This window comes from Gobio gobio, assembly GCF_949357685.1.
Source record: "Gobio gobio genome assembly, chromosome: 17".
Lineage (NCBI taxonomy): Eukaryota > Metazoa > Chordata > Actinopteri > Cypriniformes > Gobionidae > Gobio > Gobio gobio.
In genome coordinates this window covers 5,782,109-5,807,815 of record NC_137110.1, presented here as the reverse complement: position 1 = coordinate 5,807,815, position 25,707 = coordinate 5,782,109, and the positions used below count along the sequence as shown (strand labels likewise).

At 38.0% G+C, this 25,707-nt stretch overlaps 1 protein-coding gene across 4 annotated transcripts in view; it reads left to right on the top strand.

Annotated features, from left to right (window-relative positions):
- The window catches only part of ripor3 (RIPOR family member 3), a 72,749-nt gene extending 48,451 nt beyond the window's left edge, over positions 1-24,298 (top strand). The window contains exons 10-24 of one of the 4 annotated variants that reach the window (XR_013818290.1): positions 498-623; positions 1,131-1,276; positions 6,075-6,204; positions 6,689-6,901; positions 8,350-8,715; positions 8,815-8,960; positions 11,692-11,863; positions 11,957-12,086; positions 12,363-12,518; positions 14,511-14,669; positions 14,874-15,076; positions 18,159-18,242; positions 19,868-19,958; positions 21,246-21,476; positions 23,967-24,298. Coding sequence is in view for 2 of the 4 variants with exons in the window: in XM_079840618.1 (XP_079696744.1) it covers positions 498-623; positions 1,131-1,276; positions 6,075-6,204; positions 6,689-6,901; positions 8,350-8,715; positions 8,815-8,960; positions 11,692-11,863; positions 11,957-12,086; positions 12,363-12,518; positions 14,511-14,669; positions 14,874-15,076; positions 18,159-18,242; positions 19,868-19,958; positions 23,967-24,064 (2,220 nt within the window). In the remaining 2 variants the exon portion in view is untranslated. The remainder of the gene's footprint in view (positions 1-497; positions 624-1,130; positions 1,277-6,074; positions 6,205-6,688; positions 6,902-8,349; positions 8,716-8,814; positions 8,961-11,691; positions 11,864-11,956; positions 12,087-12,362; positions 12,519-14,510; positions 14,670-14,873; positions 15,077-18,158; positions 18,243-19,867; positions 19,959-21,245; positions 21,477-23,966) is intronic. The other 3 variants (XR_013818291.1, XM_079840618.1, XM_079840619.1) reach the window with 3 other exon arrangements.
- The last annotated feature ends 1,409 nt before the right edge of the window (positions 24,299-25,707 follow it).

Below are 25,707 nucleotides of genomic sequence, written 5' to 3'. Positions count from 1 at the left end.
CCATTGTAAGTCCACAAGACCGAAAGTGCACATGAAGTGTTATGAGTCATTATAGACAGATTCGTATCTGGGTCAGGGTCATTCAGTAACAAAACTGAAACTGTTGCTCAGAGATGTAATGGCTCTACTGTTTGGAATTTTTGTTGGCAAAATAGAGTAAAAACAGACAATATTGTCTAAAATGTAAGTCAGCTAATATTCGCATTTGCGAACATGCTGATATTCGGGAAAACTGTTTTTTGAGCTCAAGCGGAAGCCCCTTCTTTTGCGAAGCCCAAACATAGCATAGTCAAGAGAAGATTCAGCTTTGTCATCACAAGAATAAATGACATTTTAAAATATATTCAAGTAGGAAACAGTTATTTTAAAATGTTATATTATTACACAATTTTTCTTACTATATTTTTGATCAAATAAATAAACTTTTGAATGGTAGTGTAAGTACTGAATTGAACACGTTTTACACACAAACACATTGAACGTCTCGTTCTGTGTAGGTGTTGATCCGGCTGGGCCGTCAGAGATGGAGAATCAGAGGGCGAATCCAGACGGATGACCGACAGCTGTGGGACGAAGAAGAGATGGTCTTCCTCCCTCACATCCATGGGAACTTTGAGATCAAGGTGAGCTCGTGCGCACACACCTGCGCAAATACCACTTCCTGTCAGGGTCGCCTGTGGGGGATGTGATGACAGAAGTTTCCAGGCCTTTTGTTTGTTAGATCGAAATAGCCACATTTTCATATGCCATAAGAAACCGCCCACAGACCCCTGAGAGAGAATGATAGAGATGTTTAACAGACTGTCTGAAGCAGGAATAATGCTTATAAAAGGTTTGATTGTCTGAAATGTATTCCGTCGCTGAAAATACAGACATGGAGCCAAACTAATTCAGATGAAAGCGATGATTTCCTCTTAAACCACTACAATTAGTGGCACTAAGGCATGCGACTTATTGAGGAGAGGTGCGCTGTACCTTTTCTAAGTGATTGGACTTACAATTTTTGTCTGATCAATGATAAAACAGGGCAAAAAATCCCCTAAACTAGTAAGCAACCACATAGCAACACTTTACATAGCAACTTTGGCCCAACTTGAATGCATGTTACACTCATGTCTCTTGTCCTGTAGGTAACAGAGGTCAAGGGCTTGAGCTCTATCCTGGTCGGTATGGTAACGTGCAGGAGTGCCGATTTTTTCACAGCACGGCCACAGATGATGGTTGTGGACATAACAGAACTGGGAACCATCAAGCTACAGCTAGAGGTGGTTTGGAAGTAAGTGCATGTGTGGCATTTACAAGACAGACATAAAGTGCTAAAAGTGCTGCTATATACTTACAAAGTGAATTACAAGAGGCATTTTAAAACATTATTGACCAGGTTTAATATCAGTGACACCAAACTATTAACTTTTGTGCACATGTTGTCCACTACTGTACTGTACCGTTTGGGTTCAGTACTTTCTCTTGTTTCATTACTGGATGAATCAGCGCTTTTGAACGATCCTCTTGAATGAATGATGAATGACAAATCATATTTTTTAACACTTGTCACAACCTACTGGTGTAACAGTGTAATTGATATAATCGTTATTTAAAGCGGCAAGTTACTTTCAAAAGGTTACGCATCATTGTTTATATCCAAACTATAAGCTTTTTATAAATAATTGCAATATTTGTAACAGAAATCGATACTGTGTAGTTGAAAAGACTGTTTGTGAAGCTGTTCATACCTAAACATGACAATTTCTCTCTCTGAGTCAGCTGTGTTTATTTAATAGAGTCAAGTAGGAATGAGATCGCGAGGGTGTTTGAATCGATCTTTTAACGATTTAATCGTGCAAGGGTGCATTAAATTAATCAAAAGTAACAGTAAAGACTTACATTTTGCCAAGCAAGTTCTATTTCAAATAAACACAGAATCCTGAACATTTTTTATCAGGGTTTCCACAAAAATATTAAGCAGCACAACTGTTTCCAACACTGATAATGATCAGAAATGTTTCTTGAGCAGCAAATCAGCATATTTGTGATTTCTGAAGGATCATGTGACACTGAAGACTGGAGTAAATTCAGCTTTGCATCAGCGAAATACATCAACGGTTACCAGCAGCGAGGTTACCATTTGTAGGGAGATCACTGATGCCTTGACAGTTTAAAGTTTGTTTAAACATCTGGATTTCACAAACATGTCAAAAACAGTGCTATGCACTGCATATTAGGCCACTTTTTCATGTCATTGAGTTGACAAGATTTGATCTTTCACACAAACACACCCCCCTTGTAAGTGAGGCTTTGCTATCAGCTAACACACACCAGCTGTGTGAGAACAGCTGACTGCAGAGGGACGGATAAATAGTCCATCGCTGCCCCATCCCTCTCACACACACCGATCGAATTACAGTGGTTTTTACACAGTCCAGGTGGAAAAGATTTTTCATAGCCTCTTTTTACAGCGTCACTAAATTAAACACACCTCAGCCTGTTCAGCATCTCCATGCTTTGCTGTGACTCTCTCTCTCTCTCTGTGTGTGTGTGTGTGTGTGTGTGTGTGTGTGTGTGTGTGTGTGTGTGTGTGTGTGTGTGTGTGTGTGTGTGTGTGTGTGTGTGTGTGTGTGTGTGTGTGTGTGTGTGTGTGTGTGTGTGTGTGTGTGTGTGTGTGTGTGTGTGTGTGTGTGTGTGTGTGTGTGTGTGTGTGTGTGTGTGTGTTAGTTCACTGCTGTCACCTCATTTCCTCTGGTTCTGCTTAGTCTCTGTTCACAGTGTCACTCTTCATCAACCAGTGATGACAAACACACACTGCCACTCCACACATCATGTGTAATCAGAACCTGAGCGAGTTTTGTTCATGCCATTTTTTAAGTCTTTCTTCTTTATTGAGTAAAACAGTGAATGTCAGCTAGTATATGTAAAAAAATACATGGTTTAGAACAAAAGAAAACTATGTTTAGATATAACAGTCTCTATTTAGTATCAAAATTCAGTAGTACAGTTAGATTACAATGTTTAGATTTTGAGTGCTAAAAATTCTGACAAAGTAACTTAATGGGAAATTATTAAATCTTAAAAAGATAACACCCCCCAAAAAAAAAAAAAAAAATTTTAATTAAATTAGATAGACTACCATCAGAAGTTTGGAGTCCAGAAGATTTTGTAATTGTTTTTGAAAGAAGTCTCTTCTGCTCACCAAGGCTACATTTATTTGGAAAATACAGTTAAAATTGTGAAATATTATTACAATTTTAAATAACTATGTTACTATAATTAATATAACTTATTCCAGTAATGGCAAAGCATCATATTCAGTGTCACATGAAATTTGAAACATGAAAACGATACCAGCATATCCCCCTAGCATTTTGAGAGCTGAATTCTTGAACATCTCTGATTGGCCATTTTGTTGACATGCTCAACATATATGTCTGTGATTGGCTGCAATGATCAACGCTGAGTGCTTCAATGACGCTCTTCACAGAGCGCTTACACAGATATACACAGGAGCATTTGAAAGGGAGGTCTATCAGCAAGTCCCTAATATATCCGCTGATAGACGGATCCACTGATAGACGCTTGCTTTCAAACACTCCTGTGTGTATTTGTGTAAGCGCTTGGTGAAGAGTGAGCGTCATTGAAGCACTTGGTGAAGAGTGTTGATCATTGTAGCCAATCAGAGACACAAATGTTGAGCTTGTGAACACAATGGCCAATCAGAGACATATATGCTGAGCGTGTGAACAAAATGGCCAATCAGAGACCTGTATGTTGAGCGTGTGAACAAAATGGGCAATCAGAGACATATATGTTGAGCAAGTGAACAAAATGGCCAATCAGAGACCTGTATGTTGAGCGTGTGAACAAAATGGGCAATCAGAGACATATATGTTGAGCACATTAACAAAATGGCCAATTGGAGACATGTTGAGCGCGTGAACACAATGGCCAATCAGAGACATGTATGTTCGGTACATGAACAAAATGGCCAATTGGAGACATGTTGAGCGTGTGAACAAAATGGCCAATCTAAGACATGTATGTTGAGCATGTGAACAAAATGGCCAATCTAAGACATGTGTGTTGAGCGTGTGAACAAAATGGGCAATCAGAGACATGTATGTTGAGCATGTGAACAAAATGGCCAATCTAAGACATGTATGTTGAGCACATGAACGAAATGGCCAATTGGAGACATGTTGAGCGCGTGAACACAATGGCCAATCAGAGACATGTATGTTGAGCGTGTGAACAAAATGGCCAATCAGAGACATGTATGTTGAATGTGTGAACAAAATGGCCAATCGGAGACATGTATGTTGAGCACATGAACAAAATAGCCAATCAGAGACATGTATGTTGAGCGTGTGAACAAAATGGCCAATCAGAGACATGTATGTTGAACACATGAACAAAATGGCCAATCAGAGACATGTATGTTGAGTGTGTGAACAAAATGGCCAATCAGAGACATGTATGTTGAATGTGTGAACAAAATGGCCAATCAGAGACATGTATATTGAGCGTGTGAACAAAATAGCCAATCAGAGACATGTATGTTGAATGTGTGAACAAAATGGCCAATCTAAGACATGTATGTTGAGCACATGAACGAAATGGCCAATTGGAGACATGTTGAGCGCGTGAACACAATGGCCAATCAGAGACATGTATGTTGAGCGTGTGAACAAAATGGCCAATCAGAGACATGTATGTTGAATGTGTGAACAAAATGGCCAATCAGAGACATGTATATTGAGCGTGTGAACAAAATAGCCAATCAGAGACATGTATGTTGAATGTGTGAACAAAATGGCCAATCTAAGACATGTATGTTGAGCACATGAACGAAATGGCCAATTGGAGACATGTTGAGCGCGTGAACACAATGGCCAATCAGAGACATGTATGTTGAGCGTGTGAACAAAATGGCCAATCAGAGACATGTATGTTGAATGTGTGAACAAAATGGCCAATCGGAGACATGTATGTTGAGCACATGAACAAAATAGCCAATCAGAGACATGTATGTTGAGCGTGTGAACAAAATGGCCAATCAGAGACATGTATGTTGAGTGTGTGAACAAAATGGCCAATCAGAGACATGTATGTTGAATGTGTGAACAAAATGGCCAATCAGAGACATGTATATTGAGCGTGTGAACAAAATAGCCAATCAGAGACATGTATGTTGAATGTGTGAACAAAATGGCCAATCAGAGACATGTATGTTGAATGTGTGAACAAAATGGCCAATCAGAGACATTTATATTGAGCGTGTGAACAAAATGGCCAATCAGAGACATGTATGTTGAATGTGTGAACAAAATGGCCAATCAGAGACATGTATATTGAGCGTGTGAACAAAATGGGCAATCAGAGACATGTATGTTGAATGTGTGAACAAAATGGCCAATCAGAGACATGTATATTGAGCGTGTGAACAAAATAGCCAATCAGAGACATGTATGTTGAGCGTGTGAAAAAAATGGCCAATCAAACACGTGTATGTTGAGCGTGTGAACAAAATGTCCAATCAGAGGTGTTTAAGAATCCGTTCAACAGCACACAAAATGCTAGAGGGAAATGCTGGTAAACTTTTGACAACTCTATTTTATATTATTTATATATTTTATATTTCATATATTTTATATTAAAGTGCAACTTAAAAAAACCTTAAAAGCATTTTGAACATCAGTTGGTAGTTTATTGTTGGGTACAAGTAAGTATAGGAGTCTCAGGGAGACTCTGAATTATGCTTAAGGATAGGATAGGAGTGGGATTATGGGTAAGGTTGTTTAAGGTTTGAGGGTGGGGTTGTGTGTAAGGCTATGGTTAAGGCGGGAGGTTGAGGTTACACCTACAATTGTGCACAATAAACGGGTAGCTACTAGATCTGTAGTTAGTTCTCAGCATATTTTATATTCCAGTTTAAATCCAAACACCCAATATTTAATCCTTAGGCACTACTCTTCTGCATCATTCTGTTTACTGTCTGTGTCTTTTCATAAAATCATTATTTTGGGCTAAGCACACTAGAGTCTTGACAGCTTTTTTTTTTCGCTCACTTTTTCTTCCTTTAGTCCATTTGATAGCTCTGAGGTGAGGCCTCTCACAGCGTCCGCCAGCCGCCAGTCCATCCACAGCAGAAAGGGATCCGTATATAGCTGGACACCTCCCAACACACCCAGTTTCACTGAGAAATACTTTCTAGTGAGTTTGTGACCTACATCCACACACACACACTCACCCACTCCCAGCATGACCACTCACAAAGACTTAAAGGTGAAGTGTGTCATTTCTGATGCTAAAATACATTCTCCTATCTTGGTTTAATGTGCAGAGACAACTATAACTGAAGCCTGGTGTGCACGGTGAGATTTGATCTGTGCCTTTTGATTGTTTCGTGACAGAATTGTACAATGTGACCCAAGTGTGATCTTGGGTAAAAGCCAATGTAGACTGTGCACCAAAAAAATCCTCACTTTGACATTCTCAAGTTGAAATGGTGCCACGCAAACCCAAACAAGACTTTTGCTGATGTTGGCAAGGTTTTTCGAGTGTCTGGAGTCTGTCATCATTGGACAAAAAGACGCTAATGATGCAGAAATTACCCACTTCACCTCATTAAACTCTTGTCTTTGCCCTGAAGAGTTTAAATGTTATCATATGATTTGATCTGTCTTTTATGTTGTAGTCTATGATGCGTCAGATACAGGATGCAGATGGATCTTTTTCCATTGGCTCACGTGAATCGAGGGGCGTGTCTCTACTCAGCTACCTTGCTGACTCCACCCAGGCACTTAGTCCTCCTGCCTATGAGAAGACAAGCGACCCACCACTCACACGCCACCCTGTTCTTGACACTAAGTTACAGGATGACGATCTACTGAAGATGGCCACAGAAGATGTATGAATTTAGTTTTTTTTCTTTGTGTATATATATATATATATATATATATATACACTCACCTAAAGGATTATTAGGAACACCTGTTCAATTTCTCATTAATGCAATTATCTAATCAACCAGTCACATGGCAGTTGCTTCAATGCATTTAGGGGTGTGGTCCTGGTCAAGACAATCTCCTGAACTCCAAACTGAATGTCAGAATGGGAAAGAAATGGTGATTTAAGCAATTTTGAGCGTGGCATGGTTGTTGGTGCCAGACAGGTGCTCAGTTACTGGGATTTTCACGCACAACCATTTCTAGGGTTTACAAAGAATGGTGTGAAAAGGGAAAAACATCCAGTATGCGGCAGTCCTGTGGGCGAAAATGCCTTGTTGATGCTAGAGGTCAGAGGAGAATGGGCCGACTGATTCAAGCTGATCGAAGAGCAACTTTGACTGAAATAACCACTCGCTACAACCGAGGTATGCAGCAAAGCATTTGTGAAGCCACAACACGCACAACCTTGAGGCGGATGGGCTACAACAGCAGAAGACCCCACCGGGTACCACTCATCTCCACTACAAATAGGAAAAAGAGGCTACAATTTGCACAAGCTAACCAAAATTGGACAGTTGAAGACTGGAAAAATGTTGCCTGGTCTGATGAGTCTCGATTTCTGTTGAGACATTCAGATGGTAGAGTCAGAATTTGGCGTAAACAGAATGAGAACATGGATCCATCATGCCTTGTTACCACTGTAGAGGCTGGTGGTGGTGGTGTAATGGTGTGGGGGATGTTTTCTTGGCACATTTTAGGCCCCTTAGTGCCAATTGGGCATCGTTTAAATGCCACGGCCTACCTGAGCATTGTTTCTGACCATGTCCATCCCTTTATGACCACCATGTCCCCATCCTCTGATGGCTACTTCCAGCAGGATAATGCACCATGTCACAAAGCTCCAATCATTTCCCCACAGTCACCAGATCTCAACCCAATAGAGCATCTTTGGGATGTGGTGGAACGGGAGCTTCGTGCCCTGGATGTGCATCCCACAAATCTCCATCAACTGCAAGATGCTCTCCTATCAATATGAGCCAACATTTCTAAAGAATGCTTTCAGCACCTTGTTGAATCAATGCCACGTAGAATTAAGGCAGTTCTGAAGGCCAAAGGGGGTCAAACACAGTATTAGTATGGTGTTCCTTTACGTGGAATTAAAAATATATATATATAAAAATATTTAAAATACATAATGATAATATGATTTAGTATAGTTTTATGTTTTATTATTAAACACAATAACCACTTTTATAATAAAATAAAATAATATTTTATATATTAAGAAAACATTTGTTTAGATATTTAACATATTTCTATATCTTTTTATATATATATATATATATATATATTCAGAAATGACTTCAAATCGCAGGCATGTTTAATCTCTTTCCATTCATAACCCTAGGCAGAGGAGAGTGTGGAATGGCCCTCGGAGACTGACACAGCTTCCCCCAGTCCTGCGGGCAGTAAGCGAGACTCCATATTCCTCTTCCACCGCTACAGCACGCCTGACATCCTCAAGCAAAATGTAGAAGTGACCCCTAGCACAGGTGAAGGAGACGCACAAGACACGACGGCCCGGGATAATGCCACTGAAGAGGAGACCCCGTTCAAGCAGGACAGAAAAGCGGGCAGAGCACAGAAGAGAGCCGTGGCTAAGAGAATCAGTTCACTGCTAGAGGAACTGAATAAAGCACTGGAGGAAACGAGCAACGTAGAGATGTTAAAGAAACTAGATCTGCAGATACGCCAACTCAGTGAGGTCTTGAAGGTGAGATGGGTGAATCAATGGACTGGTAGGGTACAAGATGTGTGTTTTATTTTTGTAATTGTTTACTGTTGACTTGTTTTTCATCTTTCCTGATGTTAGAAGGACCTCGACCCTCCCCAGATGCCCTCATCTCAGACACTAGCAGTAGAGGAAGAGGAAGTGCTGGGCAGTTTCGATTTCCTCTCTACAGATTGTAATGAAGATGAAATCTCATGTGTGGGCAGCATCAGACTCGGGCACACTGGGTAAGTCCGCACACTTTTAGCTAGGCTGTCCATTAGAAATGTCCAAATAATTGCCACATATTCAAGAGACAGAAAAATAACTTATTAACTTACTAAAATGTAAACGACTAAATGTAGTACAACAAATACTAACATGATGCATAAATACTTTAAAATAAAATAGAATACAAGGAAGACATGTTTTCGAGTTTCAATGACAAATCTGTTCGTGCAAAATAAATATTTTGGGTTACATTTTATTTTAATGTATCACTGTTACAGTGTAATTATACGTTTAGGTACTGAATGTAATTAACTACATGTACTTACTTTAGGGTTAGGGTGGGATTAGGGTTTGGTTTAGGGTTAGTTGCATGTAATTATGCCTAATTTATAGTTATTACTATAGTAAATACATGTAACATGTGTAACAAGGACAGATTAAAAAAAGTGTTACCGGATTTTGATCTTCAGCATTGATCTCACCATTTGGGCCAATGAATATAAGTCTGTATAAAGGCATGCAAACAGGAAAAATTGATCAAAGGTTAAATTAAGGTTTAAAGTGCCATCTTGTGGATGAAGTGGAGTAATGCATGACATGTGCATTCTCACATTTATTTCTCAGGTAAAGGTCAGGTGCATATTGTTTAATTTAATGTACAATTGGATATTTAAATAATACATTATGTTTAATTTACCTTTGTATTGATATCATGATATTGCATATATTTTTGCATATAAAAATGTAAAAACATGGTTAAAGCTTAAAGCAAATAATAATTTAGGTTTAAGGTGGATGAAAAAAATAATAAATATATCTATGACTAGTATATCTATACATATATACAGTTGTGGTCAGAATTATTGGCACCCCTGGTACATATGATCAAAGATGGCTGTAAAAATAAATCTGCATTGTTTGTCCTTTTGATCTTTCATTCCAAAAAATTGCAAAAATCTAACCGTTCATTGAAGTCAAATAATTGAAAGTCGGGGGAAAATCAAATTATGAAATAAATGCTTTTCTCCGAAACACGTTGGCCACAATTATTGGCACCCCTAGAATTTTTTATGAGTAAAATATCTCTTATGTATATTCCCATTAATATTTAATTTTTTAGCAGACCAGGGTGACCTAGAAACATGAAATTGTCTAGCTATGACTTCTTGTTTCACAGGAGTATAAATATGAGGAAACACAAAGGCCAAATTCCCTTAATCATCATCACAATGAGTAAAACCAAAGAATATACAGTAGTTCTGATGTGCCGCAAAACATTGTTGAGTTTCACAAAATAGAAAGTGGCTGTAAGAAAACAGCTAAAGCATTGAAAATCCCCATTTCCACCATCAGGACAATAATTAAGAAGTTCTAATCAACTAAAGATTTTGTCAAACATGTCAAGACATTGTCAAAGCGGCTGCTCGGAGCTGTGGACGCAAGGTCTCCGGTGCCTGTCGAGGCGGCAATCCCCGAACCCGGTGGTGGACACCGGAAGTAAGGGATGCCGTCAAGCTGAAGAAGGAGTCCTATCGGGCCTGGCTGGCTTGTGGGACTCCTGAGGCAGCTGACATGTACCGGCAGGCTAAGCGGACTGCAGCCCGGGTGGTTGTGGAGGGAAAAACTCGGGCCTGGGAGGAGTTCAGTGAGGCCATGGAAAAGGACTATCGGCTGGCCTCGAAGAGATTCTGGGAAACCGTCCGGCGCCTCAGGAGGGGGAAGCAGTGCCCTACCAACGCTGTTTACAGTGGCGATGGGCGGCTGTTGACCTCGACTGGGGATGTTGTCGGACGGTGGAAGGAATACTTCGAGGATCTCCTCAATCCCGCCGTCACGTCTTCCATTGAGGAAGCAGAGGCTGGGGGCTCAGAGGAGGACTCGTCCATCACCCAAGCTGAAGTCACCGAGGTGGTCAAGAAACTCCTCGGTGGCAAGGCACCGGGGGTGGATGAGATCCGCCCTGAGTACCTCAAGTCTCTGGATGTTGTGGGGCTGTCTTGGCTGACACGCCTCTGCAGCATTGTGGTTTTCGTCCTGGTCGTCGAACACTGGACCAGCTCTATACCCTCTACAGGGTGCTGGAGGGTTCATGGGAGTTTGCCCAACCAGTCCACATTTGTTTTGTGGATTTGGAGAAGGCATTCGACTGTGTCCCTTGCGGTGTCCTGTGGAGGGTGCTGGGGGAATATGGGGTCCGGGGTCCTTTGCTGAGGGCTGTCCGGTCCCTGTATGACCGAAGCAGGAGTTTGGTCCGCATTGCCGGCAGTAAGTCAGAAAAAAAATGGTCGGGTTTAAATCGGGCTCGGGCTCATAATTACAGTTTATGTGTCGGGCCGGGTTGGGGTCGGACACAACGTGCACGGACTCGGGTAGGGTCGGGCTTGATTGTTTTGAGCCCGATCTAAGCTCTAGTCCCAGTCCCTGACCTGAACCCTATAGAGAATGAGTGATGAACTGAAGAGAAGAGCTGGGAATCTGAAGGATCTGGAGAGATGCTGTGTGGAGGAATGATCTCTGATCTCCAAACTCCTCAGGCGTCATAGAAGACGACTCAGAGCTGGCAAAAGGAAGTTGAAAAAAGTATTGAATAAAAGGGTGCTAATAATCGTGTTTTGGAGGAAAAAAAGAGATTTTCCCCACATTTTCAGGCTTATTTGTTTATATTTACCAAGGGGGCCTATAATTTTGACCACAACTGTGTGTGTGTGTGTGTATATATAAGCCAAACTTTCTTTTATTTTATTTCAGGATTGGTTCATTTAATGAGAAAACCCTGAAAAACATGGGTCTGTTATCTCAGGATAAGACCTCTCCATCCTCAGAAGACAGTAAAGCAGTAAAGCCGTCACTCAGTACAGGGGTCTACAGTCTGGATCAAGCTCTTGAAACCCACCTCAGTGTGTGTGCGGTGCTGCTGACGGTGAGGAATCGTGTTGTTTGATCACACAGTAATCCATCCATATTGTTACTTTGTGAAAGTGTGTGCATAACGTCCTGTTCTGTCTCCTCCCAGGCATTGAAGCATTCTGACTCCGATCTTGTGTATAAAGACATCATGGAGGAACTGTCCCGCCAAGTTGACATGCTGGACAAAATGGCTGCTCTGGCGCAGAGGATGATGGATGAAATCTCAGTGACAGAGCGTAAGTTTTGCAACACACCAGGCCTTGAATGAGTTGATACACCACTGAGATATCGCTCCTTAGATCCTAATAATAGAGATTTATAGATTTCCCACAAACACTAATACTAACCTTTAGTTTATGATTGATTGTGCCATGTTTTCTTTCCCATACCATCTAAGGGTAACACTAGAATATGCATTTATGTGCTCTGACTGTTACTTTATACTGTTCGCGGTCACAGTGTCAATGTGAAACGCTGTAGATGCATTAGTCATGTGTGTGGATGTGTCTCAGTGTTGGTCAGAGCTCCTAAGGGGATTGAAGTATTTTGGAAGGACTGCTGCGAAAGTGACCCGCCTTTCTGCTGCCCCGCTGATGGTTTTCTCAGGACACTGCGCAAACATTACACCCACAAAGTCAAAGCCAAACAGCCAGGCCAGACGGATGCAGGTGCGGATCCACAATCCTCTGATATAATATACCCATGGCAGAATGGGATCAAATAGAATATATTCTAGAATTGTTCAGTATATTCTGTTCTTTCTTGAGAATCTCATTCATTTCTGCAGGATATTTCTATTGTATTATATCATTGTTGCTCAGAATCATTTTTTGAAATAGTGTTTTTTTTGTATTATTTAAAAAGCTTTGCATAAATAATACTACTTAATTGTATTTTAAATAATATTATAAACCATAGAATAAAATTTGAATTGAATAATTATTTTTCAACAACTAAAATCCATCAATTAGTAAATAAATATCTAACAATATATTAATATGTAGAATATTTTGTATATAATTGTATAGTATAATTTACTATAATATTACCATTTTATTATATTTTTATTTATATTTTATTATTTATTGCTATATATTATATGTTTAATTGTATTATTATATTATATGTTTCTGAAGGATATTTCTATTCATTGTTGCTCAGAATTAAGATCTCTTCAAACACTTAATTGTCTTCTAATATATTTTTTTAAAGTATTTTTTATTTTAAAACAATTGAAAAAGCTTTATATAAATAATAGTACAAAATACGAAAACAAAAAAATACTTAATTGTCTTTGAAATAATCTAATAAACTACACAATAAAATACATGTATATTCCGTTTGTCCTTTAGAATTTAATCATTAATTTTTCAAATATCTTATAATATTCTATCACATATATAATATTTTTGTATAAGTGTATAGTATAATTTACTATAATATTATAATGTTATTTTTTTAATTGTAATATTATATTTTTCTGAAGGATATTTCTATTTTATTCATTGTTGCTCTAAGATTTCATTAAGATACTTATATTTAAATATTCAATATTTAATTGTCTTTTAAATATATTTTTTGAAATAGTATTTTTTTTAAAGCTTTGTAAATAATACTACAAAAATAATACTTAATTGTCTTTAAAATAATCTAATAAACTTTAGAATAAATATATATTCTATTTGTCCTTTAGAATTTAATAATTAATTTTCAAAATTATATACAATTATTCTATATATAATAAAATAATATAAATAAAAATATAATACGATAATATTATATTAAATTATACTATATAATGATATTCTAAATATTATTATAGTATAATTTACTATAATATTATTGTATAATGTTTTTATTTATAATATTTTATGTATTGTTTTATTGTATTTTTAATTGTATTATTATATAATACAATATGAAGGATATTTCATATATATTCATAAATATCAGAAGGATATATTCATTGTTGCTAAGATCACTTCAAAATAACGCTTAATTGTCTTTTAAATAATCTTAAAAAACTTTGTATAATAAGGTAAATGGTTTATGTATTGTCATATATTTCATTTTCAAACAACTAAAATATCTGAATAATATTTTATTATTTATAGAATTATTCTATATAATTTATTTAGTTTATATTTATATATAAATTATACTATAGTATAATTTACTATAAAATTATCTTATTATATATTTTTTATTATTTTATTATATATTATTATATTTGTAATTGTATTATTTTATATTATATTTTTCTGAAGGATATTTCTATTCTATTCATTGATGCTCAGAATTAAGATCTCTTCAAAATAACACTTAATTGCCTTTGAAATAATAACACAAAAAATTGTATAATAAAGTAAGTGTATGGTTTATTCATTGTCATATATTTAATTATTCAAACAACTAAAATATCTAATAATATTTTATTATATATAAAATAATTGTATATATTTTATATTACTATATTATTATTATTATCCATCAGAATTTAATTCTTTAACTTGCATCCAATAATTAGCAAAATAATACTTATATTTTGTGTTGTCTGTTCTATTTTATTGTTCTTTTAGAATTTCATTCTAGCACTACTGAAACAGTCAACTAGCACTCGTCTGTCTCTGCTTCCTGATGATGTTTTCTGTGTCCCGCAGTTTTCAGTCAGTTGCTGTATCAGGTGCAGTGCAGCTGTATGATGGCGTCTGTGCCTCTGTGCACCGCAGACCGAGTGACTGTGTTTCAGCTCTTAGTCTACCTCAACAGACGGAGTATAAGTGACTTTGGGGAGCACATCTCTCTCCTCTCTAAAGAAGGTAACAGCACAGAGTGTTTCTCACTTTAGGATGCAAACATCACAGAAACTAGGCTGACATACAGTAAATACAGATTCTTCTGTCCTCGATGGTTCACTGTGAGTTTACTGCTTTCAGCATCAATCAATCCCCCTCAAAGATTCTTCCCAATAGATCTCATTAAGAGACTTCCCTCTGTTTCTCCCTCGGATCGGCTTGCTGCAGTGTATCTGATAGCCTGTCTGGAGAGTCCCAAGAGGAGGCGAGCTCTGAAGAAGCTGAAAGGGAAGCGCATCTCTGAGCTGCAGCCGACAGGACGTGCCCTCCAGCTCCTGGCGAAGCTGCAGACAGACACCAATCACAAGGTGGCTTCGGCGGCCACGTCCTGCCTCAGCAGGGCCTCGCGGTCCAAATCCTTCAGGGCAAAGGTAGAAGCAGCCTAAAGGCCTGTTCACATCAAGGATGATAATGATATAGTTGTACAAATAATTATAAATATAAAAGAATTGCAGTCTGCACCACAGCTATAATGAAAATGGCACAGAGGGACGAGATCGTGGAATCCCTTTCAAAAGATTTTTTACAGCTTATAAACAATAAAAATACTGACAACCAATCAGCATCCATCCTACTTTAAATAGCTTGAGCATTTAAGCACACGCTTATAATACACAGAATGCTATCGTGTGATACTAGGGGTTGAACGACTGTTTTTAGTTACTTTACTTTTCAGTTTCTGAGCTGTTTTATTGATAAATCACAGTGTTGACAATACATTTCTGCGCTACTGAATGTTTCTGTGCGCGCGCGATCTGCATGTGTCCAATTAAATGCTCTAATGCCCTAAATAGACGATAAAGCTGTGGCTGAAATCAATCACTTGTTCACACATTTACCACATTCTAATGGCACATAGTGCACTATATAGGGGATAGGGAATGATTCAGACCGTGAAAATATTCTTTCAGTTGAGACGAATGAAGTCTGGTTTCACGTTAGTGTCAGTGAACCGCCACAGCTCCAGCCCAGAGACACGATAGCACAGAGTGGATCGTGAGATCGAGTCGGCGCAGACCAGAAAACGTATCGGACCCGTTTGAATTCGGCACAGAATGCTGTATTTTAGGGCGTTTTCACACCTACCTTGTTTGGTCCGGATTTTCGGACTTTTCAGTTTGGTCCGAATCAAAATTGCAGGTGTGAAACCTCCCCCGTACCACGGGCCGGACCAAACAGACAATATTTGGTCCGACGAAAAGAGGTAGTCTCGGTCCGGATCAAACTAAACAAAGGTTCGGTTCGTTTCTAGTGTGAAAGCATTTTCTGTATGGTTCGGACTTTCAGACCATTTATAGGAAGTTCCTGTTTATGTTTAAATATTATAACGTTATTTTTAAATTCAATCTAGGCTACATTGATTATGAAAAGTGAAAATATGCGCAATATGTCAGTAGACAGAAAGTCAGAAATAATTTTGAACGAAATTTTGTATGATTTTGCTTAGAAAGCATTTCTTTAATGGGAATTTCGTTTTGTATAAATTGTATCTTAATTGTAATCAACGTTTAATCAGATAATTGCCTGGATTTAATAAATAAGAAGCAAATAGTCTATAGCAGACAATAATCACGGGAGCGATCACATGCTTTACACATGAACTGGAGCGGGTCTCAAATAAACCGAAACTCAGCAGGCTACTTGCCTCACAAACATGAGAAATATGTGTATATAAAGCTTGAAATGTCCACTTTTAAACGTAACGAATAAAAAAATAGTCAAGCAATGCGCACTGTTCAATAGTGGCAACGATGATATGCGTCCGTTCATTCAACTTGTCAAAGACGCTGACGTCAGACGCACGTCCGTTTACAAACCAATCAATGTCCAGATGCCGCCCACACAGATGATGACGAGTGGACGCAAGTGCGTCATGTAAAGTTCTTTAGTCCGCTCACATAATTGCAATGTGAAACCAAACCAAAACTAACCGAATATATAAAAAGTATCAAAACATGAACTTTGGTTCGGACCTTGGTGCGGACTTTCAGGTGTGAAAACGCCCTTAAAGTGTTATGGAGGAGATTATGATGAGAAACTGTTATGGTGCGTTCACACCAGACGCGAATGAAGCGTTTCGCGCGAGTTATTTACATGTTAAGTCAATGCAAAGACGTGAATACACATTCTGCGGCACGAATTGAGCGTTTGACGCGTTATTCGCGCAAGTTGAAAAATCTGACTTGGGTTAACCAATAAGGGGCTTGCTCTAGTAGTGACAACAATGGGGAAAAAATCATATGGTTTATATTAATCATATATTAATATGTGGTTCAGACAAGTGTGCATATGATTATCACTGTAATAAAATTAAATGACAGGAAACACAACCCAGTCTCTTTTTGTTAAATACAAGTTTATGTATGATCAATAATAATACAAAAGTAATACATAAGTAAAAGGTATAATAAACTATACATGAAATAAAGCAAACAATTCAGTCAAACATTCAAAGTCAGCGCTAGTAGGCTACAACGGTAACGTAAAGTTAAATAGCCTAAAAATAAAAAAGTAATGAAACTTCACTTTGCCCTCAGCCTAAATGATTTGCCAGGGAACAAAATTATAGATCCATGAGACCTAAGATCGGCCGTTAGATCAACACAAGACAAATTATATCTCATGTTTAACCACCACAGAGACATCAGAGCCAGCGGCAAATGTCAAAAGGACTAGCCGAGGAAAGGCTGCTCTCGCCGGAGTTAATGAGCGCTGATCGCGTGGATCTCAAAACTCCGAGAACGCCAGATAATAGGCGCTCAAATAGGCGCTCTTTTTATAAATAAACCACAGATTTGAGCTTTAAACAGCTACATTATCGCCTGAAAAAGTCTTAAAACTACGTTTTGTCACACATTAACAGTAGTATTTTTATAAAAAAGACGTGTGAACACAGCCCATGTCAGCCATTTCTCAACGAGACAAGCCGGCTGGCAGAAGCCCCGCCCATGAGGCGACTTTGCGTCTGTTGTGAAGTGAATGTCCAGTGTGAACGCACCATTAGAGTTCAGGAGGAAACTGCAGCTTTACCGAGCTCAACAGCTCTGGCCGAACTGTGATATAAACGAAAGGCTACTGGCTGTTTTAAAGCGGGTCTTCCTGTTTCAGGGGAAATTATGTCAACACATTGAATAACGCTGCTGGTTTCAAGGCACTTCAGTGGACCTTTAAAGCATCACTACAGTCTATTAAAGTTGACTAGTCGATCAACCCCTAGTGGACGCTAATATAGTTACATTTTCATGGTGTGGGCCATAACTTGCTCTCAAACACAAATACTACTCATACCAAAAGATTAAGGAAAGGATCGATGCAAAAATCATTTAAACCCCAATAAAATTGAGTTTTTCACAAAGCTGTCTTTCCTATTGTTATCTAATGTAATCACATTCAAGCATTTTGAAGAGTGGATTAAAAGCAGAGCTTTTCATGTGATATGTGGATGTTTTTTAGGCGGTGGTTCACTACACAGATCTGTTGAAGAACAGCAACACGCATGTGCGTCATGAGGCCTGTCTGGCTCTGAAAAGTCTGAAGGTACGTTCTGACACTATAGCTGCTGCTTTAATGTTCAGTCAGAGTGGGTTTGTATTGACCTCAGTCATCAGCAATCCTCCCGTCATCAGCAATCCTCCCGCTCTCTCAGATCTTCTGACAAACTTTTCCTGTGTATACCTCATTCTCGCTTGAAATTTAAGGGGGATTGGGCTTTTTCTGTAGCCGGTCCTAGACTATGGAATAGCATACCTCAGAACATTAGATCTGCGCCATCCCTTCCTGTTTTTAAATCCCGCCTGAAGACTTCTATGTATTCCTTGGCTTTTGAATGAAAGGTATCTTTGTGTGTTTTATTGGGTTAGAATGGTTTTATGTGCTGAATGTTTTTTGTGTGTAGATGTACAGCACTTTGGCATACACAAGTTGTTTTAAATGTGCTATATAAATAAATTGACCTTGGACCTTGACCTTTTTACTGCTGTTGATATGCTATTCATCAAAGAACCCTGAAAACAATGTATCACAGTTTCCACAAACGTATTAAAGGCACAATATGTAAGATTTTTAGATTTAAAATATCTAAAAACCACTAGAACAATTTTATACATTTTGTTGACCTTGTGTACTTACATTATTTCCAACAATGTTTGTTTAAATCCAGAGAAATCAGCTCTTTTAACCAGTGTTACGGACCGTGTTATTGTATCGCCTGTCAATGACATCATACTCACGCTACCCTTGATTTCTGTAGAAACCAAAGAAACACCAAAGACGCTTTAAATAGTATATATTTTAATAAACAGGTGAGCAACTGTTTGGAGACATTCATCAACAGAAACGAATCATTGTTCTCCAGCTCAACAGTTAGTCTTATTGTTTGAATCGCTTGTTTTCTTGATTCACCGCGAGTAACGTTTTTACCGCCTCAGAGACAACACTATTATAGCATAATCAGAGAGAGCTTTCTCCATCATACAATATATTTTAATATTAATTTCAAGTCATTAAGCAACCGTCACTTAGTCATCCTGTTTTATATATGATATTCCAATATCGATCTAGATCACTGCAAAGTGCAACAAGTCTCTCATAGCAGTTAACGTAGTAACGTTAAATCAACTTCAACACACTCAAATGTGTTTAGTGTGATTGTTTTAACATGTAAATCAGCGCTGCGTTACCACACATACACAACAGAAAGAGCGGAAGCGGCGACTGCAGCGGAAGCAGAATAAAAGCTCTGGTGTTTGTGCAGGTCTCTCAGGTCTCGTGCTGCTTCACACCACCGTAACGCTAATAAAACTATAATACATTCACTCATTCATGAACATGATTCCTGCCCGAGTCCAAGTTCCTTTCCATCGGTTCTGGAGGTGAAGGACTACAACTCCCGTGATTCCACGCTCATTCACGGCATCATCAAGCTACGCCTTTGTTTTGAATAAGCGACCTCCAGCGGCGAAACTTACATACTGTGCCTTTAACATGATGGTACATGCTAGTCGATGAGTTGAATCAATTTAACTCAACTACAGCTTAATAAGCAGCACAACAGTTTCCAACGTTGCATGATAAGAATTAGAATATGCATTCTTGTGATGAGTTTTGTTATTTATACTGTATGTTTCTGTGTGGATTATTTAAGTGGTTTTGTGTTTTCTTAGGCCTCAGAGAGTGCAGAGCAGGTAGCAGAGCTGTGGCGCTCCACAGATGAAGACCTGAGGAACGCCGCACGGGAGACCGTCCTGTCCTTCGGTATGTGACCCTTAAGCTGTAATTACTGCATCTATGTCATATGCTGTTTTTCTCCCACTATCACCACATATGCACTGTCTCCGAATCCAAAGGCTTGCTACGTTTCCATCCAAAGTTGCGAATTTGACTTGTGCGCAATATGCATAAAATCAGCGTTTCCATCCTATGTGTTCAAGAGAACTTCCTGGGAAACTGTTGGAAAGTATTATCTGTAATAAAAATGCAAGTTGCTGCAATCGGAGAAGCCACTGTGGCTCTTTTTTCACAAATTATAAATGACTTGCTCCTCAGAGCGCACAGATGAAAGCAATAAACGCTGTCATGTTCTCTTGCATTTGGATGCCTGATGTGTGTGTATGCAATCGTGTGAGACAGTTCTGGGAAGTTATTACACCAAATCATATCGATGACAGACTTTGGCTCAGGCATATCAGGATGACCAAACCAACATTGTGATGCTGTGCGATGAAATTGTTCCTCTGGTTAGTCAAGTCAAGTCACCTTACAGATTGACAATACAGTGATAACAGGAAAATGATGCATTTTGGCTGTTCAGCGTTGATTCAGTTCCTTTGTAAAGATTATCAATGATTAAATCAGTTGGACCCACTTTATATTAGGTGGCCTTAACTACTATGCACTAACATTTTAATTAATCATTTGATACAATGCACTTATTGTGTACATACATGTCTTTACATTGTACTTACATTTAAAAAAAATACCTGCATGTAATTACATCTGTAATTAATTTCTGTAGTTACATTTGTAATTACACAGTTGACACTTCCATTACACCTAACCCTACCCTTAAACTTACCCATACCACCACACCTGTCCCTAACCCTACCCATATCCCACCTCAATATCAGCAAAGGTGTTTTGCAATGCAATTTGAACACAGTAAGTACATTGTACTTATTTGTTGATGTAAGTACATAGTACTTAAGGCCACCTAATATAAAGTGGGGCCAATCAGTTAATTTCATCTATAAAGCAGTTTTGCAAAAAACTTTCATCGTCCAGCTCAGTTCAGTTCTCATTCATCAGTGTCAGTGTCAAATAATATTGTTGAATATTAAGTGTCCCAACTAAGCAAGCCAGAGTCGACAGCGGCAAGGAACCCAAACTCCATCAGGTGACAGAATGGAGAAAAAAACCTTGGGAGAAACCAGGCTCAGTCGGGGGCCAGTTCTCCTCTAGCCAATGAACAAACACGGCGTAATTATGATTTGGGGATCTGGATCTGTAGCATTCAAATATTCATCCAGTTCCTTTTGCTTGAAGATGGATTCATCACACCAGTATGGAGATGGTCATAGGTCTGTGCGGAGGACTTGTCTGGTTCTTGTGGTCTTTGCTGAGGATCTATGTCGATGGCTGTCGTGTCGACGAGGCCTTCGCAAGGGATTGTCTAGTTGACAGGATGTCTGCTGACCTTCAGGGCTGCGTTGTGGTCGTGTCTAGGTGCAGGTCCATCATCTGATCTGGATACGGACCGGATACGGCATGACTACGGTAACCTCGCGATAAACAGAGAGTCTAATATTAGCATAGATGTGAGGTAACGAGTACATCGGGTGTTATGGGAAGTGTTCCCGGTTGACCTAATTTATGCAGCCTAACAATCCTTGAACCGATTTGAATAATAGAAATGTGATTATGTTTTATGTGTATGCCAGGTTAAAGAGATGTGTTTTTAGTCTAGATTTAAACTGACAGAGTGTGTCTGCTTCCCGAACCATGCTAGGAAGACTGTTCCAGAGTTTAGGTGCTAAATAGGAAAAGGATCGACCGCCTGCAGTTGATTTTGATATTCTATATTTGATAACACATCCCATTATCAACTGGCCAGAGTTTTGAGACCGCAATAGACGTGAAGGACTATAATGCATTAAAGGGATAGTTCACCCAAAAAGGAAAATTAGCCCATAATTTACTCATCCTAGGTGTATATGACATTCTTCCTTCAGATGAATAAAATCGGAGTTATATTAAAGTATAACTCCATAAAAAGTGCATCTGCCCATCATATAACTGCTCCACGCGGCTCTGGGGTGTTAATAAAGGCCTTCTGAAGCGAATCGACGCGTTTGTGTAAGAAAAATATCCATATTTAAAACTTTATAAAGTAAACTTTCGACCGGTCCGTGGAAAAGTGTTGAAAGTTGAAAGTGAAACTCAAGATGTGTACGTGACGTCATGACGAGCGGACCTGGTCGCGAGTTAGTCTTTCGATCGGCAGGGGAACTTTCAACAATTTTTCCATAAATTTAACAGGGAAGGCGGTCGGCCAAAATTATCTTTATAAAGTTTTAAATACGGATATTTTACACAAACGCATCGATTCGCTTCAGAGGGCCTTTATTAACACTCCAGAGCTGTGTGGAGCAGTTATTTGACGGACAGATGCACTTTTATGGACTTCAAAAACAGAGCAACTATTAATCCAGTTCTAATGCTTGGATTAGCCTGGACTTTTGTAATATAACTCCGATTTTATTCGTCTGAAAGAAGAATGTCATATACACCTCGGATGACTTGAGGGTGAGTAAATTATGGGCTAATTTTCATTTTTAGGTGAACTATCCCTTTAAGAGCTCGCTCAAATACTGAGGAGCTAAACCATTTAGTGCTTTGTAAGAAATTAGCAAGATTTTAAAATGTATGCGATGTTTAATAGGCAGCCAGTGCAGTGTTGGCAGAACTGGGCTAATATGACCATACTTCCTGGTTCTAGTAAGAACTTGATCTGCTGCGTTTTGGACCATCTGGAGTTTATTTATTAAGCGAGCAGGGCAACCACCCAGTAGAGCATTACAATAATCTAGCCTTGAGCTCATGAACGCATGAACTAACCGTTCAGCATTTGTCATTGAGAGCATATGTTGTTATTTAAATATGTTTAAGATGGTAAAGTGTGATTTTACACATGCTAGATGTGACTTTTAAAAGAAAGATTGGTATCAAAGAGCCCAGCCAGGTTCCTCACTGACGACGAGGACTTGACAGAGCAGCCATCAAGTGTTAGACAGTATTCTAGGCTACTACGTGCAGAGGTTTGTGGTCCAATAATTAGAAACTCTGTTTTTTCTGAATTTAGTAGAAGGACATTTCTAGCCATCCAATTTTTATATCAACTATGCATTTCGTTAATTTTGTGAATTGGGCGCAAAGAAATATAGAACTGAGTATCATCAGTGTAACATGTTATCCAAATCCTCTGTTGAGGCAAAGTCACGTGAGTTTTTTTGTTGCGCACCAAAGGAGATTTATTCATTAAATGTGCTTCTAGCTTAGTTTATGTGGTCTTCTTACCGGATAAAAAAAATTATCTGCCTCAATTGAGTGTTTTTATGGGTATTTTTAGAATTTTAGTCGCATTTCCATCCAGTGGTTTTTTATGCAATAATCCATAAAAATAGGTGGATGGAAACATAGCTAATGACTTAAAGCGATAGTTCTTCCAAACTTGTATGAACCCCAAAGAAGATATTTCGAAGAATGTCAGTTTACAGTTACCAACATTCTTCGAAATATCTCCTTTTGTGTTTAACAGAAGAAACTTAGAACATTTTGAGGGTGAGTAAATGACACACTTTTCTTTTTTGGGTGAGCAATCCCTTTATTAGACAGTGTTGTATGAAGGCACCTCCTTAGTTTTGAGACCGTCTTCCAAAAAATGTCACATCTCATGATCTAGAACAAATTCAAGTCAGTTTTACTAATTAACAATGCAAATATTTAATGACTATAATGCTTATCTCTCAGTAGAAATGGTTAAATTATGTCTAGAAGTGAAGGTAGTGTTTTTCAAGTTTCAGACCGAGAGTTTTGCTTCATTCACTAGAAATCATTCACGTTCACACAAGTGCTTATCTTCTTTTAAATTGCATGTCATTTATCCCCATACTAAATATAATACTTCTTACTTATACTTAATAGTGCAGATTTGCCGTCACCGTAGTTTTGTGTTCTTTCCCTGACTGAGCCTTTGTTCTTTCTCAGGTAAGAAAGGTCACATGGCATTCCAGCGTATGGATCAGATCTATGAGCTGCAGGACGAGGCTTACAAGAACCTGGAAACGGAAATCACAATCTTATAGAAGATCATGAACTCAATCACAAGCATCTGATGGCGATGCTGAGGGACTGCGAGGTTTTGATCGAATACATTCCACCTGTTTGTACACATATTGCCAAGTATTTAATATGCAGTTTTATGATTTTATGTAATTTTAACTTTCAAGTGAAATATTTATGAATAAACTGTCTTCTATAGTTCATATGTATCAAAATGAGTAAACATGAAATATATTGATAATAAATGTACATAAGATAACTCTGACTTGTCCAATAACTGCGGTAAAGCAACTTCTCAGTAATAAGCACACCAAAATCCAACAATGATTCATTTGCTTACAGCTCCAAACCTAAAATGTCTGTAACACTTCCATTTTTAACATTTGTTAACATGAGCTAGCAATGAAAAATTCTTCTATAGCATTTATTAATCTTAATTCATATTCATTTCAACATTTACTAATACATCATTAAAATAAAAAGTACTGGTTAATGTTATTTAATGGACCCGAGTTAACGTTAATTAAAATGAACAGTTGTATTTTTCTAGGGCTGTCAAACGATTCATCGAGTTTAATCGCATCCAAAATAAAAGTTTGTTTACATAATATGTGTGTGTGTACTGTGTATAATTATGTTTATTTGTATACACACACATACATGTATATATTTAAGAAATTTTGCATGTACATACTCTATATTTATATCATATTTAAAATATAAATGTAACACATTTCTTAAATGTATACATGCATGTGTGTGTATTTATATATACATAATAATTATACACAGTACACACACATACATTATATAAAAAAACCTTTGTTTTAGATGTGATTAATCGTTTGACAGGACTAATTTTTTATCAAGTAACATTTACATTCATTGTTATATTAATTTTTTTGTAAAATCTTACCAAATTGTCTTCTACATTCCCAAGCCGTCCATTCCATGCCAAGCTTTTTTTTTATCATACCTGTATGACTGTCACAGTATTTTACACAAAAAAAGCACAACCTCACTTGTATTTCACATCAACCAAAGAAAAAATTCTATTTTGTGTGAAGGAAATGCAGCCTTTATCAGACTTTGTAATTAAGCTAATTTTTCCAATCAAACTCTCACTACTGGAATATAATTATAACATATTTAATCTTGTAATTTTGAGGGGGAAGGACAATATCTTGACTATTTTTAATGCCAATTTTCAAGGAAAGAACCGAATATTTTAAAATATGACAAACTATAGAATTCAATTTGATATAATTTTTTTTTTCTTTTTCTGGTGAGATGTTAAAAACATCTGTATGAATAAAACCTTTACCAAGTGAGCCATGGGATGGTAGTTTAACAAACTCAGGGTTACAGGATTAGTTTTGAGTTGACAAACCCAAACCAATCTATTCAGGCTTTGTTGGTGCCATGATGCTGATCATCAGCTTTCTGTCAACTCAGGCTTTGATCCTGAGGTTAGGAGTTTAGCTGTGACATCAGTAGTGAACAGCCAATCACAGGCTGTGGATCAGTGAAACTGAGATTCATTTCTCTCTTCTGCAGAATATTACATGATTGAAAAATATTAAGAATTTAAACAAATTTACACAGCAAGAAGAAAAAAGCTGTCTGTGAAAGAAAAAATCTTACTACGTCAGTGCAAGTAAAAGTT